This window comes from Carassius gibelio, chromosome B15, assembly GCF_023724105.1.
Source record: "Carassius gibelio isolate Cgi1373 ecotype wild population from Czech Republic chromosome B15, carGib1.2-hapl.c, whole genome shotgun sequence".
NCBI lineage: Eukaryota > Metazoa > Chordata > Actinopteri > Cypriniformes > Cyprinidae > Carassius > Carassius gibelio.
This window is the reverse complement of record NC_068410.1, coordinates 8,217,201-8,238,830: the sequence shown is the minus strand read 5'-3', so window position 1 is coordinate 8,238,830 and position 21,630 is coordinate 8,217,201. Positions and strand designations below refer to the sequence as shown.

Sequence of the window (21,630 nt, the reverse complement as noted above, 5' to 3'; positions counted from 1 at the left end):
AGTGGCTGTTGAAATAAGGACAAAGATTAACTGATATGCATTACAGAAATGTGTGGCTTAACGATACAAATCTCTCATGACAGTTCTACACATCAGAAATGCACCCTTCATTTATATATGTTACAATAATGCCATTTTAACGTACATCTTTTAAAACTATATTTCCTTCACTCAATGTTATTCCATGTAATTCATACAAAAGCGAGGACTGCCGATTTAAGCGATTATGAGTTCATTGGTTCATTTTACATAGGCTATATTTGTACATAAATCATCATTGTAACTGATATTTGTTCATGAATGCAGTTCTAGTAAAAACTACAATTATTCTAAGCTTTTCAAACAAAATCAAGAATAATTTTTGTTCTTGGCCTCACGGGGCATTCAAGGCATGGGCCTCGATTTAGAAAAATGCTATTTTTAAAGCATTACAAAATTATTGTTTTAATAAAGCTGTTAGATTGTGAAACACTTTATGATATTTTATTTTATTTTATTTTACGTCATTAGGAATGCGATTCTGTTTGATGTTTTCACGTGTACACACTGGCAAATACATAACATAAATGCAACCTACTTTGGCATCAATGCGTCTGAAGGCTGGCTCATCTTCGTCCACTTCAAAATAGATTTCCGTGGTAGTGATAGAGAGAGTCCCACGAGCTACAGTGACCGGGGCAATAAGCTGGGCCGGGGTGCTCAAAACAACAGGGCCTATAACAAGAAAATAGATTTTTATTTTCACAGGGGGAAAAAAATTGTATCGCAAGGCAGTCACCAACAAACGATGCGTAATGCAAGTTAGCTGGTGTATTTATACACAACCATACACATACACTAAACAATTTGAGACATTTCTTTAGAATATGTTTGCAATATTTTCAAGCGTGTCTTTTCGAATAGCCTACAGCTTTAAAGACTTGGACACGACGGTGATAGCCTGTTGGCGTGATCATGTGTGTCATTTCGAAATAAATCTTAGGCTACATAGTTTATTCAAAATAATATCGATTTACACCAAAAAGTAATTTTATTTAGTACAGTGTTTTAGTAATAGTTTGTTATTATCTAATCAAAAGGTATGCGGCTAAATATGATGCAGAGTTTTGCATGCGCATGAAATATGGAAAATATGGAAATTGTTAAAGCGAATAATTTACGCGATCAGTCCTCCAAACTGATGCACTTGGCTATATGACATTAGGCTATCAAGAAAAAAAAATCTATCCGATTATTTTAATAGGTAAGCGTTTCTATGAGGCCTAACGGCAATAATTTCACAGTAACTTTCTTTCATTATTTTCCTAAAGAACAAATCATATGTGAGTGATACGCATTTAGCTATGCGCTTCCTAATCAAATCAGTCGTTGAAAATCCCTTTTGATGATATGAAACCTGTAAAATTGACCTTACAAACATTATTAAAAAATTTACAGACGTGTTGACCTCCACTCAGATGGCTGGGATTTAATCTCTCTCTCTCGCTCTCTCTCTCTCTCTGAATTTTCTCTTTGACCAGTCCTCTGTCTTTTATAAATTCGCCCCTGTAGCAGCCCACGGGTCTGTCCTTGATGTGAGGAGAGGCTCTTGAAATTGGGATATTTATCGATCCCCCTGAACTCAAAAGAGCCACTTTAACGTCTCATCAATCTTAATCTGCTCTCCTCGGCCAATTATGCCCGACACTGCTGCAAGATTACAAGTGGATTTAGGTTTCAATTCCCAGAGCACTGCTCGAACGCTCGAAGAAACCAAAGCCGCTCTCCCTCCTTTTGTACCAGCTATAACATCCGCCATTACTGTAAATATTACAAACTTTATCAGTTTTCAATTAGGTAACCTATATTAAGATATTAAGACAAAAAAACAAAACAATTTGTGTAGCAACAAAGCAGCTCGATAAAGACATAGCCCCTGAAAATAAACGAAAAGCTACTGTGTGCTTACGATACGAAGATTTTACGCAAAATAAATGAATACACACATAAATAAATAACTGTTGAGTAGACTTTGAATGAAAATTGAGTAGCCGATGAATAAAATCACAAGTAGCATGTGCTATATCTCTATGGCGCTTACTCAATGTTGTTAACCGATGAAATAGGCCTATACGATTTATTATTATTATTTTATTACTGGTATTATTGTTTTGTCAAATCTCACTCATTAGAAGTTATGTTGAACGAATACAAATTTTACGCGATCGCAAATAATTCGACAAGGCAACATGGCTTCACCTGAGAAAAGCCAGTGAACCCTTTAATCCGAATCATGCCCCTCTCATAACACGCTTAATAGAGAAAGAGGCAATTGTAACGTGGCCTAGAGGGACACTTGTGAATCCAGACAATAGCCACAGCATTAATCCAATGCGCAGAGAGGATTAGCGCTAAAGCCTCAAGAGACCTTTAAAAAATTGGGATCAAACTAAAATACGTTCATATTACATAATCAGAGCGATCAGGTTTCACATATAACATGTAATCTCATCTGCCGCTGGGATCTCGATTGTGTAGGCTATATAAAACCATATGAAGAACATGTATTTAATCTTTCTTAAAAATATTAGATATAGGCCTATACTATACTATACTATACTATACTATACTATACTATACTATACTAGGATACTATAGTAAAGCCTACGATACCCCCCCCCCCCCAAAAAAAAAGGAAAAATAAAAAAATAAATAAACAAGCTAACAAAATAACAATGATAATAATAATAATGATAATAATAACGACGGTTCTTTTCACCTTTTCCCGTTAAGTCTATGTTAATTTGTGTTGCCGATGTTCTAGTGATGTAGCTAGTGTTGATATCGGAGCACTAGTGAGGATTAGTAGATTATCATGCTGGAACTAAACAGGTGCAGTTGTACTCAGCAGATCTGAGCTGTGCTCTGTCCTGACGTCAGCTGTAAAAAAAAAAAAAATCCTGCCTAGCGCTATAGACTGTGATGTGTACTGGAGTGTGGAGAGACAAAGGCATGATGGGAAAATAGATGATGTTTTCTCTCTTTGTGTGCCACTTTAGGGGGCCTATTACGATTCTGAAAAGAAGACAAATATTTGTTTTGTAGTACAAAAGTAGATATGAAATATAATTCGGCTAGTATAAAGAAGATATAACTGTAGCTTCTTTGTAAAATGTAAATATGGTGGTAATATAAGGCTAACACACACACACACACACACACACACACACATTTGTTTTATTTAAAATGTAGGATTATTATTATTATTATTATTATTGTTATTATTATTATTGTCAATAGGCCTATCTCTTTACATCACACCTATTCTGTCTATGTTTAGCTGTGGGTGTAAATACGCTCATGACAGATACTGTACTCTGATTGGCTGCAGACGAACTGAGCCCCTCCCATTGGGTGTGAGAAGGCCTGTTGATTGGCCTGTTGTTTACTACACTCATTAGCACTAGCATTAGCCTGTTGGCCTGCTGTCAAAATAGAAACTGTGCACACACATATACAGATGGCACAGCTCCCCTTGTGGTGATGATACACAACTCAAATAAAATAGTAATAAAACACACCCAATACAAGCATAAACACACATTTTTGAAACTAAATGCTGAGCAGGAAAAAAATATAATTTGTCACTAAAATAGGCCTACTTGCCTTGAGTCACAAATATGAATGAAACTGAGTGAAACAAATTTGGGCCTTTTCTTCCACAAATACTGAATTAACCAACAGTGGCATGCAATTAAAAGTTTAATATAATCAGTACTCTAAGCATTACATTTTAAGTTACCGATACAAAATCAGTGCATTTGATGTTAATATTAATCCTTTTAATGGTGCTCACAGAACATTTCAGGAATGTATACACTGTGCCAGGATTTATGATCGATTGCATTCCAGTAAAATTACTTTTTAACATAAATGGTAGACAAAGAACAGCAGGAACACATCAGTCTGCATTTCTGCTTTGCGAATTGGCAAACTTCGGTGGGAACATATTAGAGGTAATTGAGGCAATCCTGATTTAGATCTGATGAAGGAATTCCTACAGTCAAAAAAGTAGAATGGCATGCAGAACTGCTTATAAATTGTGAATGAGTTTAAATAGGTTGTATGCTGGGAGCTTTAATTACATTTTCTGCTATGCATACATACAACACTTCAGACAGTAAAGAAAATATATTGATAAATTAGGGGACTGGATTTTCTACAGACGCATAAATATCTCACCACTCATTTTTAACCTTCATTGACTAATGAAGATCTGCAGAGCGAGTGGGGGCATTGATTATTCAGGGTATTATTAATAACATGTCTGCTACACTTTCACAATACATATATCATATACAACATCTTCAAATGTAGAGCTGATAAAAATGTAACACGTTAACAAAGCACTGTTAACACTGAGAGACAACCAGTCAATAGTAATTCTGTTAGTTGCTGAGAATAATGGAAATCCAAGTGATTAAAAAAAAAAAATCTTCTTTTATATGCAAAATAAAATTACAATAAATAATTAAAATAAAATAAAACAGTGATTAGACAATTTTAGTTGCAAAAGAAAAATCATCAGACTATCATTATTAGCAGATTCAATTTGGGAAAAGGTAACTATAAATAATGAACTCAATCTATATTGATCTTGATTGCCTCCCGATTGTTGGTTAAAATCATATTTGCTTTCATTTTTAAAATAATTATATGTAATTAATTTGATTAGTGGTTTTGAATGGGTTAATCTCTCTTTAAATAGCCAAACTTGCCTCTGGAAATAACAACCCGGGGACAGAAACTTGCTGTGAGGAAAAAAAGAAGAGAAATAATAAAAAAAATATATATATTGTTTAACTATAGACTTAAAAAATAAATAAATAAATATTCAGCAGAAAAAAGATGTAACACTGTCCAGAGCAATACTTAACCCTACACACAGCACGAAAAGCATAAACACAGTCCTAACATAAAGTAACCACACTAACTACACTGGTCTGCCTCTAGATTGACAGGTAAGATATATTTCTATATCTGTTCTATGTCAAATTCTGTCATTCTGACAAAATGCCACGCTTAAGCTATGTATAGATAAATAAATGCTACCAAATGTGGAATTATGCAGACATTTCAGATGGAGTACCTCTGGTGGGACTTCTCAGCTCAGGTAAACCTACAGGTATGTTTGATTATGACTTTATAATTTCAATAACATAACAAATTAGGTTTAAAAATGTTTAATCCAAACTCATGTGGCACACAGAAATTTTGAACCTGAGGACTGTAGGAAAGTGTCATGTCATGAAACTGATGTGCATGACTTACTCTTCATGCTGTATGGAGAACCGTCACTATACAGATTGCACTGTTTATTGTGTATACAGTAGATTGACTCACCTGCCAAGTTGTCCACCTCTTTCTCCTGCAGCAGACTGACAGCATCATCGTCCCCCTCCAGCATCAGCTCTGTCTCAGGGCTCTGGCTGACCACGGTCTGGCCGCGGAAGCCCTTCCTCCCTCTCAGGGCCTTGTCTTCCTCAGGGCCTGCAGAGACACATGGATGATGAAAACAGACATTATTTGTACTTAAGCACATTTGAGAATCACAAGGCATAGAAGACACATTAAAAAATAAATGTAAAAATACATACATTAAAAATTATTCTGTGCAGCATATCTATTATATTTAAAAAATATATATATATATACGGTGGGTATATGAATTTTTCTTTATTTTATGGTGTGATTTCTCGGACAGGTTTTTGTGTATCTTTATATTAATTCTGAGTCCACAGTAAATCAATAAGCCACAACAGATAAATATACAATGGTAACCAAGCAACATTGGCTTATTATTATTATGTCCCCCCCCCCCCCCAAAAAAAAAAAAAAATACTATATATATATATATATATATATATATATATATATATATATATATATATATATATATATATATATATATATATATATATATATATATATATATATACTCCAAATATATTTACAGACATGCTACTGTGAAAATACTGCTGCTGCACATATAGCATATATATAAAGGAACTCTCATATATAACACATGAAATCACCCCATAGAAGATACACAACTATACAGGTGGAGCTGGGGAAGGTGAAGGGTTTCTGAAGCCTGCTGCAACTGCTACAGCAAGCAATAACCAAAATCAGAAACCAATCGGCTGTGCCATGTGAATAAAGATGCCTTTATATCAGATTGTGTTCGAAACTATCGGAACTGAGCCATCTAGAGTTTCATGAAAAAAAAAAGGTTCTGAAAGTTATTCCAAAGAAATTGTTTCTCTGTGGGGTTTTACTTGTGGTGTGGAATCTGCTATTCTTTTAAATTCAGACAGATTTGTAGAACTATATCATTATCATTATCATTATAAGTTAATGTCCTTTGTCTGAACAGGCCTTAACACTTTATTTCTGGAATAACAGACCTTGTTATAGGAACAAACTCTGGAGTAAGTATCAGCAATGATGTCAAATTGAAATAAACAAGTTTTATTTTAAAAGCCTGACTGAAACCACGGACAAACTATAGCGTTTTACTCTAAACTGTTTAATTCTCCATTAAAGAGACTCATGATAAAGCATGTGTAGGCCCGTCTACATTTCAAAGTTAATTAGGCATAATGTAATCCACTCTCAAAATCTGGACGGGAACGAGATTGAACCGACAACGCTATTAAGCGACTGCTGATAACACCAAAGCTCATCAAGCAGCCTTATCAGAGGGAAAAAGAAAAATGATGCAAAAAAGTGTGTAGCCACTTTTTTTGTTACCGAACAAAAAAGATCATTCATCAGCTTTAATTACTAAATAAAAGAGAGAAAAATAGCAGTCAGGCCTGACACACGTCACTGCACACTGGATTCATCTTGTATAAGGTCAGATTTGTCTGATACACCAGAACAGAGAGATTTTTCTGTGGAAAAAAAGGAAATAAGAAACACTTATCAGAAATAGAAAGTGTCTGACACTCTTTTGACGTGTTTCTTTTCAGTGCAGCATTTAAAATGTTCCCTACACTCCCGTGGGGTTCATGTACCTCGTCTCAAAGCGGTCACGTTCAAATGTTGTCAACACCACTACACAGACGAAGAAAGAAAAAGAGAAGGAGGGAGAGGAAAAAAAATAAAATAACATAGCGGGCTTCCTGCTCTGTCTCATATCTCAGGAGCTTTCATCAGAGCCAAGGAAGAAGTGGGACCGCTTTTCGGAAATAGGGAGCGTGTAACATTTAGAGGCACAAAGCGGTCATGGATCAAAGCAGACAGAGGGAAACTTAAGACCGTAATTCTGTAAACCGTCATTATGCCTGTATTAAAGCAGGGTGAGCTGATGGAGCTGAGCTCCAGTCTTGACTGGCAAGATAAAGCTTAGGACCTCAGTGCAATGCAGACAAAATAAACCAGGTGGATTTTTGACAAGAAAATGATCCTGAGCAAATGGGGAGAGCTTTAGGGGAAAAACATGAGTTTAAAAAAGTATTTAGCTTAAGGAAGTTTTACACAAAGAAGGCCAAAAGAAGGAAAACATACTTGTGCATACATAAAGTCCCAACAGACCTGGTTGCTGCATATCGTCAGTTTCTGTATTTGTTGCTAATTTGTACACATTCCTAGTTCTGGTAGCCCCTAGTAATAGCTACAAACATCATTGACGCTAATGTGATGCTGTTCACATTAAATCAATTTATATCACTAAAAAAAGGTTGAACGTTAACTGTACCACTGGATAATGCATCATATCATAGAATAGCATTAATCAATGTGTGCTCTTTTCCATTATGGTCATCCATCTGTGCCACCAGGCTATTTGTGTTCACAATTAATTCAAAACATAGATCCGAATACATTTTTAATGTGGTACATGTACATGGGTCACAAAATAAACATTTTCTGAAAATGCACTCACCTTCAGACCATTCAGGATGTCAAAAATTTAGCTTCTTCATCGGAAAAATTTAGCATATCACTTGCTCACCAAGGCATCTTCTGAAGTGAATGGGTGCCGTCAGAATGAGAGTCCAACAGCAGATAAAAATATAATGGACCATATCCATTAAAAATAAAGCTGAGTGTGTGTATATATATATATATATATATATATATATATATATATATATATATATATATATATATATATATATATATATATATATATATATAAATCAGAATAAGAATCCAAACAGCTGATAAAAACATCACAAAAAAACAACACTGGATATATACACAGGTCCACAATCCATAATGACGCTTCCTCAGTGAAAAAATCTATCCAGTGTTGTTTTTTTGTGATGTTTTTATCAGCTGTTTGGATTCTTATTCTGATGGCACCCATTCACTGCAGAGCAGGTGATGTAATGCTTAATTTCTCCAAATCTCCGAGAGTAAATTCTCAGCATTTTTATTTTTATTTTTGGGTGAACTATTCCTTTAAAACTTTTCCTGTGTTACTCTAACTAGCATAAACATGTGGCACATAATGATATTGAGTAAAATAGTCAGATTTTATTTTGACTGAATTACTGCATATTTACGTTTATCCTGCGTTGCCCACCATCTAGATACTTTTTTCCTACCAAACACACTGTAATGGATTCTAACGCCAAAAAATACAAATGCAGTGCTGCCACATAAAGTGAAGTTAGAACTTGGGTATATTTATATTCCTACCTTTTGGAACATCGTTCACATCGAGAGCGCTATGAATCTTGCCTACAAAAGCTCACTAGCTTCTGGAACACAGTGATGCATGTTCCTATTTTGAGCAATGACCCCAGTACAGAAGCTTCCTGTTTTTTCTCTTAAATGGCGAGCCTTTGATAGAAAGCCTAAATGGCCACATATATGAGATATCTAGTAACACAGACGATCATTTGTCAGTCTTAGGAATGAGGCTTGATGGGAACTCGAGATCACTACAATTCAGACTCCAAGAACCCCTTGCTTGTATTGTCAACCACCTCGTTTATCGGCACCCCTGAAGCTCGCTCACTGGACTCCTGTGAGCCATCACAGCCAACAGTGAGGCTATTCAAGCCCAGCACGGCTTACCCGCTCTGCCATCAGAGGGTTTATGTTACCCAGGGCACAAATTTGGCATGACGCAGCAGGGTTGAGAAAGACCAGGTGATGGCTGGCCTGCCATTCGTGGTGGGACTTGAATGATGTTCTTCGCTAAAAGCTTGGATCTGATCCATACAGCTGGGGGACGGGGAGCTGTCAGTGACTGACTGACATACTTGTAGAATAGCAAACAAATCAAAATGTGCCGAAGTAGATCTAGCTCTAAAGCTATATCCACTGACTAGCACAATATGATGAAAACCAAATATTTGAAGTGGGCTCAAAATAGCTCCTTCAGCGGCGCAAAACTGTTACTTGATGAGTACCACGGGTTTTGAAGGCTTTGAAAAAGGAAAGAAAGATTCTAGTTTGCAATTCAAATCTGTCATTCCATCACTATGTGACTTCTTCAACACACTGATCTCTTTACTTGGCCTTTTCTTTCAAAAGTCACATCAAACGAAAAACTGTGCATAGCTTGTGGCAAAAGGAATTTTACAGTTTGTGAGAGCAGCTCCCAAGGTGGAAATATTTAAGTGCTCGGTAGTTTTACTGTTCAAGTTTTTTTCAGGCTTCAAACGGGCCTTCATTTAGTCAGTTATTATTGCTCAGAGTCCATGTTTTATTTATGGTTGGAGCTCTAGAGTATTTGCCTTGCACTTTTATTGCTCCACTTGAGTCATGCGTACTTGTAGTTTTAAATGAAAGAGCCAAACATTTTGGAAATATATATATATAAAGAATGACACAATATTCCATTTAAGCAGTAATTGCATCTGATGTATCTTTCCATTCTGGGATTGACAGATGAGATGCCTTTTGTAAAAATACACAACTTACCAAGACAGAAAAAGGAATTGTGGGACGTGTAGATCTACGTCTCTTATAACTCTAACAAAATGTTGCACATGTGCCATAAGTGAATTTGCACACAAACAATGTGGCTAAGTGGGCTTGCTGCGCTCGTCGATCAAACGACAGGAATTCTGCAGTCAGCTCTGGAAAAAGGAACCCGACTTCGTAAAGCGAAATTGGAGACCCATGCAAAGTTTTTGTTATGGTTTTACTCATGTGAGAAGCATTTGCTATCACACATACAGACTCAATATGGCTGATTACAAAGCCCACATGGAATCTATATGCACAGAATTTCACAGACAGCTCTGCAGATTTAGAATTAGAATGCCTGCGTGTTTAAATATTTGGCCTGATTTGATTGACTTTTACATGCTAATTAATTTCCCATGCTATTACTTTCCATATGAACTAAGTAACTTAATTAGTACTTTTTTTATGAATTAACGCAATATTTTTATCCATTACTTTTAAAAGTAACTTTCCCAACACACAATGCCACATTTTGACTTTTATTTTTTATTTTTTACAGACATTCTAGGGTTTTAGGCCTCGAAACAAAACAAAAATGAACAGGCTAGCAAGCAATTTATTTTCACACTAAAATCACGTAAACATGCATTCTGTTCACGTCTTGTGGTTATACAATGTAAATAGTGAGTATTTTAACATTTAGGTCTTGGCCCCAGACACTTTCATTGTAAGCTTCTCACGTTTCTGTTTTTCTTAAACAAACAGAGTGACAAGTCAGCATTCATTTTTGTGGTACTCAACATTGTTTGTTGATTTACTTCTACTGAACTTGAATTGAATTATCACACCTCTCTTACTTCCACCTTTCTTCTTGCTCTTTCACTCTTTCTCATGTAACAAGCTAAAAAGATCTCTGTCCAGAAGGGTTCATTGGGTCAGGGCAGAGCTGGTCACCTGAAAATGAGACTGCAAGGACACTCGGAGGTAGAACAGGCTGTTAAAGAGCAGGATCAATATTAACCTGACTTTCATTTCATGCTTGCCCAATTCCAATCAGTTAACAATATACTCGCCCACTCGTGAATAAGAGGGAAGGTACTGTATCAAAACCTGAGACCCGCATGTAACATGCTCACTATATTGTCAGCATGGCTAACAGACTAAACTGAGCAATTTCCTCACAAACATATGCAAAGGTACCTGGGAATGAGGCTCAGAGCAGTACGGTTTATCAAATGCTTATACAACATAGTCAGCCGTTCGAGGTCCCATTAAATTCAGGCCGTTCTTCTATTTTCAGTGATTGAAGATTGTATTACAGCCACAGAAAATACATTAAATTACCATGAATCAAATATAATGATGTTGTTTCTAGGGCAGTTAGAAAATGTTTCGAATGAACCTGAGGCATATTTCATGTCCACCCATGTCATTTTCCATGAGGAGAAATTTGAAATATGGCTAAAACGCAGCGTACGTTCTAAAGCAGACAAGCTTTATGAAAATATGCCATTGTGAATAAAAACATGCCCCATATTCAGTGACCGCTGTCAACCGCCGGTGTTCTGACATTTGAGAGCAGCCTCTTTGGTTTCTGGCAAAAATGAATGGAAACTTGTATGCACCCTTAACAGTTAATTCATTCAAATCACCTACGTTAACTCAACGTACATCGACCGCCAGTCACAAAAGCAGCTGTAAACCTCCACTACTGCCAGTTCAGCAAAGCACAGAGCTACTGACTTTTACAGTTTCTTAAAATGATGATTTATATACCTTATGCAATGCACATATGTACAGAGTTACATGTTACATGTGACTTTCATTCTAGTGAAAAAGTAAGAGTGCTTTTAAAATCAATGGACTAAATTAATAAATAAAAAAGGACATTATTATAGATTTATTTATATTTAAATTTTTCTTGTTAAAAAATATACTGTATTTTTTTAAATTAAATTACATTTATTTTTAATTTATTAAAGTTCATAACAATCATAAGCTTGCATTTATCTTAAAACCTTAGCACCATTCTGCAGGTTTATGAAAACAGTCCCTCCGTTTCTATAAAACCCATCTAGAGAAGTCATTCTTTGCTCTCCCTCTCTCTCACTTTCTCTATGGCATTGTGGGGGCAATCCCTTTCACATGACAATCTTATGCATTATTCCACTCATTAAGGAATGGGAGAAGCCTTGGGACCTCAACAAGTCCTCAATCACAGTGGCCCCAGACACCAGACCGCGGGTCCACAGAGACGCACTGACAACTTACCAAGGACAGACAGAAAAAGAAGCTGGGCCGGAGGAATAAGCTTCTGAAGAAATGCAAGAGATATACTGGGTAATATGTTTGAAAGACCGTGTGGATTTGATATGGTGGCAAAATGTATTAGTGGGGGGGGGTCTGTTGTGACATGAGGAGGGGCCACCTGCAGGTCAAGGAACAGCTGGCATGTGTATGTACGAGTGTGCATGTGTGTGTTCTGGCTCTGACACACAGGCCATCTGACATGGCCTCAAAACAGTTGGGCACAAAAGGTTAGACATGTAGATAGACACAATATTACTGCATAACAAGTCACAGAACGCACTTTAAAATAACATAAGCAGTTTTAAGGGGTAACGCATGAGTTATCAGATTACTTTTCAAGTAGCTACTAAAGTAACGCATTACTTTAAATAAACGAGAAAATTGTTACTTTTCCGAATGAGTAACACAAGGTACTTACGTCTTATGTAATGCATTTACCTTCCATAAAAAGTAACTAGCGTATTTTTCGCACCTAAGTATAAGTCGCATCAGTCCAAAAATACGTCATGACGAGGAAAAAAAACATATATAAGTTGCACTGGACCATAAGTCGCATTCATTCAGAACCAAGAACCAAGAGAAAACATTACCGTCTACAGCCACGAGAGGGTGCTCTATGCTGTTCATTTCTCTCGGATCATGTCAAATTAATTTTGATAAATAAGTCGCACCTGACTATAAGTCGCAGGACCAGCCAAACTATGAAAAAAAGTGCGACTTATAGTCCGGAAAATACGGTAAGTAACATAATTATTTAGTAACTGGATATTGTAATCCATTACTTTTAAAAGTAACTTTCCCCAACACCGGACAGATCCATACCAAAATTCATCAATTGACTGGTTAATGTAAGCCGTTTAGACCACAGAGTATTGCCCATAATCAAAGTGCATCATTTTCATTATGTTAGAAAGTGCAATCTATTGTCATCCCAGGTGGCCAATAGCAGCATTTTAGCAAAACATGCTGTCAAAATCACTCTCATATGCCTCTACCCATACGTATGAGCTAATACCAAGGGTTCATTTGTGGATTTTTTAAATAAATGTGCTTATTTAGCTTGCCCCCTTGTAAGTTTCCCCATGTGTAATGGAAATAGTTACAGTAACTATTCTGTCTACAAGAGAGAAGTCGCCCCATTGTACTTGAGAATCAATAGATTTGCCCTTGTTCGGTTAATACACTCCCCCTCGTATCTTCAATTTGATGCCTGGAGGAGAAGCGCCCGCAGTGGTTAATAGTATTGAACCGTTTCCCTTTTAAAGCCTCTGGTGCGGACACAGAGCCAAATCGACAGCCGTGCGGTGGGCAACACTGTAAGATCAAACGGGTCAATGAGGAAAAATGTTTGAGTGCAAAAGGCAGAAACAGTAAAAAAAAAAGCACAGCGCGCAATTTTCCTCTCAACAATGTGTGCCGTTAGGGTATAAAAACCTGCCATAAAGCCCTCTTGCCATGTTCAATTGACAAGGCTCATAAATATAAAACCTATAAAGCTGACAACGAACTGTTTCTCAGCTCTGAGAATATTAGTTGTGTCCAAGAGTTGATTCTAATTCTCATATGTGTATCCCATTTGGTGAACAATGATGTCATTGTATGAAATGAACGCAATTTAGGGATAATGAGCTAGACTGAAAGAGTCCAGCAAGATATTTGATTGGCTGTTGGCAGAATTACTGACCGTAGTCCTCCAGCGATTTGTACGTGATGTCCAAGTGGGTGGAGCCAAAAGGGTTTCGGACGAATCTCCGCCTCCTCCGGAGGTCATCCTCCCAGTAATCCAGACGCCAGAAATCATGCAGCTGACTGGAAAAGGGGAAAAGACAGGAACTCCTGTTAGGAATCAGAAGAAGAAAAAAAACATGTTGGAAAGCTAAAAGTAAAAAAATTAAAGCACTGAATATCATTTTATATGGTGGAACAAGCCCTGCTTACTACAGGGCACATCATACTTTGGCACATTAATATATTATCACTCATTTTTGTTAAAAATACATTTACAAATGTGAAGCACTACAACAGAAACACATGGAAACCCATTTTTGTTACATTAGAAAAAAAATTATGCTTCGGTAAATCATATGAAAACTATAATATTAAGAAGTGGGAAATATTAAATGAAAAGTTGGAATTATGACAAAAGGCCAAGACTATGAGATACTAAAACAGAGTTATGAGATAAAAAGTCAGACCTATGACATACTGGGTCTTAATTATAACATAAAAAGTTAGAATTGGGACAGTCACAATATGACAAAAAATTCTGAGACAATAAGTCATAATTATAAAATGTCTAAATTATGGCCCTTGACACATTATGAGATAAAAGTTTAAATTACGACATAAAAATGTGAAATAATGACAAAGTCATTGTCAAAGTCAGAATTATGAGATAAAAGTCGAACTTATGACACTACGCATTAATTATGAGATAAATGTAGAAATTATAAAATAAAAAAAGTAAAATTTTGACATATAAAATGATCTTTATCTATCATTATCTATTTATGTTTCATTATCAATAGATAATGACATAGTGAAATTATACTATACTAAGATATACCAAGACACAATAATGAGATTGAAAGTTGGAATTATATTGTAATCAATATTATAAGAAAAAATGTCAATGACGGTCCTTATGAAATGAAGACATTACATAATAAAAGTATTGCTTGCATAGATTCGACCTTCTCATAATTAATTTTTTTGTACAAATGAAGACTTAAAGTGTGTCATAATTCTGACAGCTTATCTTATAATAATGACTTAGTAATCATGACTCTTTTTATGACATAATTAGGGTTTGGCAAAGCATGTTTTTTTCTTCTTTCGTATGGGAGAAATGGGCTTTCACAGACACACACAAAGAAAGCACTTAAATTTATACAGCAATGTAATCCTCTACACACAATGCCATGGAGAACTGCATTCTGGAGGGCACCCAAACCAAAGGTTACACAGGAGGGAGATTCAAATGATATCTGGTAAAATATAGCTAATTCATGAAGTTCATTAGCTCCAGAAACCCAGACACGCTTTTGCACGAGAACCCCTCAGGCACAAAACAGCAGCCACGGCTCTCCGGCCCACAAATAAATAACAGCAAGTCCCATTAACAAATACGGTTTCAAATTACAAGAATAAATGGCTCAGCTTGCCTCCTCTTTACTGTGTTTTTTAACAAGTCTTGTAAATCAGAGGTAGGACCCTCTATGCAGCCGGAGAGGGGTTTTAATGATGCTGGGGTCTCACCATAGCCACACCCCAGGACAATAAAACAGGGACCCCCTCCCTCGGCATATGTGCAGCTGTGATTAAAATAACGTGCTGAAATATTCATTGAAATGATTCCCAGAGCCCTGGAGCAAGCTGCAGAAAATTGCGTTTTTATTCATTATTAATAACAGCGAATTAGCGGCCGTATAAAAGAAAAAATGAGAGGCCGAGAGAAAAAAGGGGAGCACAGGGAATGAGAGGGAAACGGCTACAGCATGTGGTAACCATCTTTGTAAATGATTATTCCAACATTAGCAGGGACCTGGACTAATTTTATTGCTTGCAGCTAATGCAAACCATTAAGGGCAGGGACCAGCATCAGGTTACTAAGTGCAGCTCGTTTCGAGCGCGCTCGGGCTGGAGATGTTTCAAAGGATTTAAAAAGGAGCGAGAGAGAGAGGGAAAGGAAAAAGCACAGAAAGGAAAAGCAGGCCAGCACTGAATAATACTGCAGCTAATTTACTCCAAAGAGGATTTAGAGAGTGATGATGGGTGTAATTGGGGGATAGATGACAGCATGGTATGGGACAATCAACAAATTCCACATGTGGTTTGTCTTTATTACCAGCTACTCATGGGGAAATACACCATCCACTTTGAGCCATATACTAATTTCCATCAAAAACTATGAGACGAGTCATTAGTCTATGTTCCTATCTTACAGACAGAGGGTACAAGACTATCTGGTGGAATCTTGGAGAAATAATAATTGATTTGTGCAAAATTTGTAGGGGAGAAAGGACTAAATCAGACAACTATTAATATTCTGTCATCATATAGTTGCTCTAATTTTAATTATTATTAATATTTTTTTATCATTGTGCATCTTTGTTTCATATAATGGCAGTTCATAATTGTTGGTTAAGCTTTAAAAATAATAATAATACAAAAAAGACAACAAATGGCATCGTTTCTCACATCATAACTAAACCATGACAGTTTCAAAATGTTTATTGAAAATTAAATTTATATATAATATTAATATAATGGAAGTACCAATAGATCTTTACAATCTTGTCATCATCAGATCAAATTAAGTCATTTTGATTAAAATTACAAGGATAAAAATGAAGAACAATTACAGATAAATCGTTCACAGTAATCTCTATAAAATGCATCTACAATATAGATGAACGAATTTCTATTACATATTGACTTTCAGAGCTGAAATGGAGGGGACGTTTAATTTAAATAAAACATTTTTTTATATATATATATAAATATTTATCTTTTAAAATCTTTTACATTTTATAGTTATTTGTTATAATTACTAAATTTTAGTTATTAATTTTATAAAAAATAATTATGAAGATTTTGTATTTTTTTTACTTATGACAGAACTTTTATTTTCATCTCTTAACAGAATATTTTATTTATAAACATTTATTTATTTATATTAAATGAGTGAATCCATACAAAAATAAATAAATAATGTTTTGTTTGCCCACCATTTATAGTATTTCCCCCATTTCTATATAACAATAGAAGCCAACATTCTCACTTGAACATAAGGCAGAGCCATTTCATTAAAAAACCTCAGATCTACCGAGGTGTTTGCCCCAAGCTATAGATTGTATTGAATGGGCCTCTCTCTACTCTGCCATAATATTGAGGCAGTCTAAACAGATTAAAGTGTTACAGCAGGATCACATCACAAAAGCTGCTCCTTGTTGCGTGAATATTATATCTACAAATGTCAAGAAATCAGGAGGCTCAAGGGACTTAGCCGAGCTCTGACAGCAACATGAGTGCTTGCTCTCAGTTTAACATCAATTAAGAATGTGTGTGTGTGTGTGTAGGAAACAAAGCCTGTTTGCATACATGAGCGGCATGCCAAAAGTTCATCACTCGCCGGGGTATGAAAAGCAAAGCGTTGTGTCTGTGACTTGTCTGTTGTCAGTCTTATACCTCGAGAGCCAGACAGAGACGTCAAGAGGCGGAGAGGCCAAAGTCACATAAATGACAGTGTAAATGCAAGATTACAGCGTGAAAAAAATGTAAATCCCACCAGGGCAACCAGGCGATTACCATTTAAGATTATAACATCCAAAGCTGCCTGCGAGTCAGCAACGTAGCGCATGAGAAATCCATGCGCCTACAGTACACTTTGAAGATTTACGAGTTTCCCCTCCCACAGCATATATGATGATTTTAATTTGGTTTGACAGTGGTATTTTGGCTGTGTACAGCAATTCCGATGAAAGCCCAAACATTTTCGTTTTCTTCTTAATAAGGGGATTAGACAAGCACACGGTATTACAATGAATGATAAACCGAAGGGTGCTTGATGACACCGTTTACATCTCTTCACCCACTCTTTCCCCTAAAGCATATGCTTTTACTTTGCTGGTGGTTTCCGCAGGATTGGATGAGGGTCCAGTGATACGTTAAACCCTGCGGTCAACATATAGAGCCGGATTTAGTCAGTGCCAAAATTGCCATGACGCGAGTTTCCTCATCCAGGGTGGTCCAGCTCAAAAGAGAGGTCTTCTTCCCACAGGGGCATTATGAACACATACAGTACTCCTTTAGTCCATTAAATATATCACAGCAGTCCTTCTGAAGAGCAGCAGGTTATATTCAAGGAATATGACACGAGTATGAGAGCTGATGGTGTGTAAAAATAACATTCAATTTTTAGACATAATATTGTCTGTTTCTTTGTCTTTTTTGCTGCACCAATGGAAATAGTTTTAAAAGAAATTCAGAATTCACGGTATTTCTCTTTACATTTAAAAAAAAGGATGATGCAGGACAGTGAAATGGGACAAAATTAAAGTTTTCTTTTACTTGAGCGTCATGTTTTAGAATGTCGTGTAACATGCATGATGTTTCAAAAGACACAAGACTCAAGCACAACAGTCGAATACATTAACCGAGCGCTTGTTTACACAGAAAAACAACAGAAAAATTAATTGTTGCACATTTTAGAGCAACCCAGCAGAGGTTTTTTGTTCACTGACACAAAGAACGAATCAGTTAAGTGAATAATTCAACTTATTTCACCACTAACGCACAGTCAGGATTTTTAAAATCCTGCTTAACAATGGCAATATGGGATCAGTTGGGTAGTAAATATTCAATCCCTGTCACCAGGCTTTATTTAGCATTTTATCGTTGCACAATAACAATGTCCAAAAGACACTTCTTGATTCAATGCATTATGTTTCTAGAATGTAGATACAGAACACATATTAGCAGTAGTGTATTCATGCATCAAAATGGATCTTACACATTTCTATCTATCCAGCCGCGCTTATGGAATGCCACTCAAGTTTGACCAGAACTAACAGTTGTATAAAAAAGATGTATCACAACACAATTGTATTGTTTTCCAGGAGTCTTTGTTGAAAAATAAAAGCTGTGCCTAATAGACTACTTAATTGTGTTTTATCTAAAACAGGAATTATATAACTATAATTCTCGTTGGTCTTCTGATTAAAGAGTGGATCCTGATAGCCAATTCATCTGAATGGTAATCACTCACTGGAATTAGCTCCCGACACGCTCGACTTTACCAATCGCACAGCTCATGATGACAGGCGTAAAGGATGGTGGAGGGCTGGCCCTCTCCGAAAGCGGCTCAAATTTATTAGTCACATCGGCCATCAATCACCCAAATGGATTTCCAACTGCATTTTAAAAGCTAATTTCCCTGCACTGATAACCAAAACTATCAGCCGACCAGAGTGCCAGTCATTATTTACTACTGCTTTGGGTCTTATTTTTTTTCTAAATGCATCACAAAAGACTGGTGTAAAAAATTGTGTATCCACCTCTCCCTTCCACACATTTAAAAACAATCTAAGAGAGCGAGGGAACAAGATTTAGGACCCTTGTATCCACAGGGCATGTGTTGTTTGTGAAAGGCTGTAAAAAATTGACAGCCATGATTCAGTCTAAAATGGCAAAATGGGAAATAAAGGAAAGGCTAACAAGTTAATCTTGAAAAAAAAATATATAGCTATGTTTTTGTTTGGAAAGCCTGGCTGCACATATGATCTATTGGGCTTTTACACTGGTATTGTGGGGGATTATGGGATGCTGGTTCATGAGATGGATTACCCTGTTACCGTGCTGCTCTGCAGGGCTTGAGCAGTATCCATCTCCAAAGATTCATTTAAGTGGGAGGATTCAGTGGTGCAACTGTTCCGTCTAGACACCTCTTTGACCACCTCTGAGTCTCTGAGCAGAATCTTTCTGAATAAGCCCTTGTTCACACAAAACAGCAAAAAAAAAAATGAAATCCCAATTTTAATCTTAAAGGTGGTTTGAAATTGTTTCAGAACTGTCACATTTGACTTTTTTTTTTCATTATAATTTATATTTTTGTGGCATTTGTGCATATACAATATACATATACAATGTGCATTAATGTATAGTTCCCCACACAGTCACTAGCTGGGTTTCCATCAAAAATTGCGTATTACGTAATTGCGTATTAGAGAACAAAATTTCTTTCTAGATTGGCACTAAATATCATTAAAAAAAATGGAGAAGCCACTAAAAATGACAATTTTCATATATAATAAATTACTTGCACATCAAAGCGAGCAGAGAAAACACAATAACTGCTTTCGGAGTTTGAAGCCTGCTTGATAATGGAGATAATTCAAATACATTATTGTGGCATAGAAACCACCGATAGTCATTACAAAAAGAGGATTATGGCCAATGATATATTAATTAAACGAACCATATTTTGACTCGAAAGCCAATCGCTGGCAAACAGTTCACAATCTATTTTTGGTTTGTGAGTCTGTCTGTGCTGTTTTTTATTTATTGGCTTATATGTACACATGCAGAATAATGGCTTTGGCTGGGGCACTAAATGATCATTAAATCACCATGTTAAATTGACAGCTCTAGAGAAGAATACAGTCATGAGCACGGTCATTGAGGCCACTGATGAGATCTAAAAATCACGTCACTACAGATAGTCTCTTGTTGTGGCACATAAGAGAAAGGGAATAGCGCGGAAATTCAATAAGGCACCATTATGTTCTCATTAAATGCATCCATTGGAGACATAAATGGAGCATAATTAGTAAAATTGCGGTAATCAGCGACTGCTCTATTTTGGGGGTAGCCTGGCTTTCCTCAGTGCCACACTGACTCTGTGATGTTATGGCAGCCATTGACCATGTTCATGACACTAAACACATGCTCAACACTTTGAGTGAAGTTAAGCCAACTCTCTACTCTCGTTGCATATGGCTGTATGAAATTTGGGGGTATTAGCACCACTTAAAACTAATATAGCTTGATCTTCAGAGTTTGAAAGCCAAAATCCAGTCCAAGATGGAAATCATTTAATATGCTTTTACAATACTTATTTGAGACAATACTCCTCATGGAATTGCACCTCAGATGGAAATTATTTCCGCCTAAGGCAGCCTGACAGGGAAAGCCACAAAAGAGGATGCCTCATGCAATATTTAGAAAACAGCTTTCAGTAAACAGATCTTCTCTGGATATTCTCTAGCCTGAACTTTTCATCTTTTTCCTGGCTTTCATTCCTTCCCAAGGGTTTATATCTGAATCAAAGCCAAATCATACATAAACATACCATATAACAGTTAGGACTTCTTCTCATGAGTTTATATCTCTCAATTCTGTATTTCTTCCCACAATTCTAATCTCACAATTATGAGAAAAAAGTCACAATTGTGAGATATAAACTTACTATTGCAAGAAAAATTTTATTCCCCCAAAAAACTGAATTGTGAAATATAAATTCGGAAAAAATAGGAAATTTCAAGATAATTACTGAGAGTTCTGAGAAAAAGTCAATTCGTAGATCGCCATTGTAATTTATAACTTCAATTCTAAAAAACTAAACATTTTCATTGTTATATATAAACTCGCAATTACAAGTTTATAACTTGAGAAATAGGATATAAACTCGGAATTGCTAAAATTGAAACAACAAAAAAAAAAAGTATTCTTTGGCACAACCAACCTTCCATACAAACTTCTTTCTGTAGCTGAATTAAACTAAAATACTCGAGAGGACATATATAAAGCAGTTTGGCTTAAGACTGGCAAGGCCTGCACCGCAGGTCACTGTGTTGGATAAAGACAGACATGGCTGCCAGTGTGAGAGACAGAGTTCTAGTACAGTTCAGA

General features: G+C 36.2%; 1 protein-coding gene across 7 annotated transcripts in view; it reads right to left on the bottom strand.

Annotated features, from left to right (window-relative positions):
* Window positions 1-21,630, bottom strand: part of LOC127972725 (neurobeachin-like) — a 247,688-nt gene that overhangs the window by 72,346 nt on the left and 153,712 nt on the right. For 3 of the 7 annotated variants that reach the window (XM_052576455.1, XM_052576457.1, XM_052576460.1), the window contains exons 37-39: window positions 13,904-14,055; window positions 5,383-5,529; window positions 578-714 (exon numbers count right to left, since the gene is read on the bottom strand). In XM_052576455.1, coding sequence (XP_052432415.1) covers window positions 578-714; window positions 5,383-5,529; window positions 13,904-14,055 — 436 coding nt within the window. Of the gene's footprint in view, window positions 1-577; window positions 715-4,757; window positions 4,791-5,382; window positions 5,530-13,903; window positions 14,056-21,630 lie in introns of all 7 variants that reach the window. The other 4 variants (XM_052576458.1, XM_052576459.1, XM_052576461.1 and 1 more) reach the window with 2 other exon arrangements.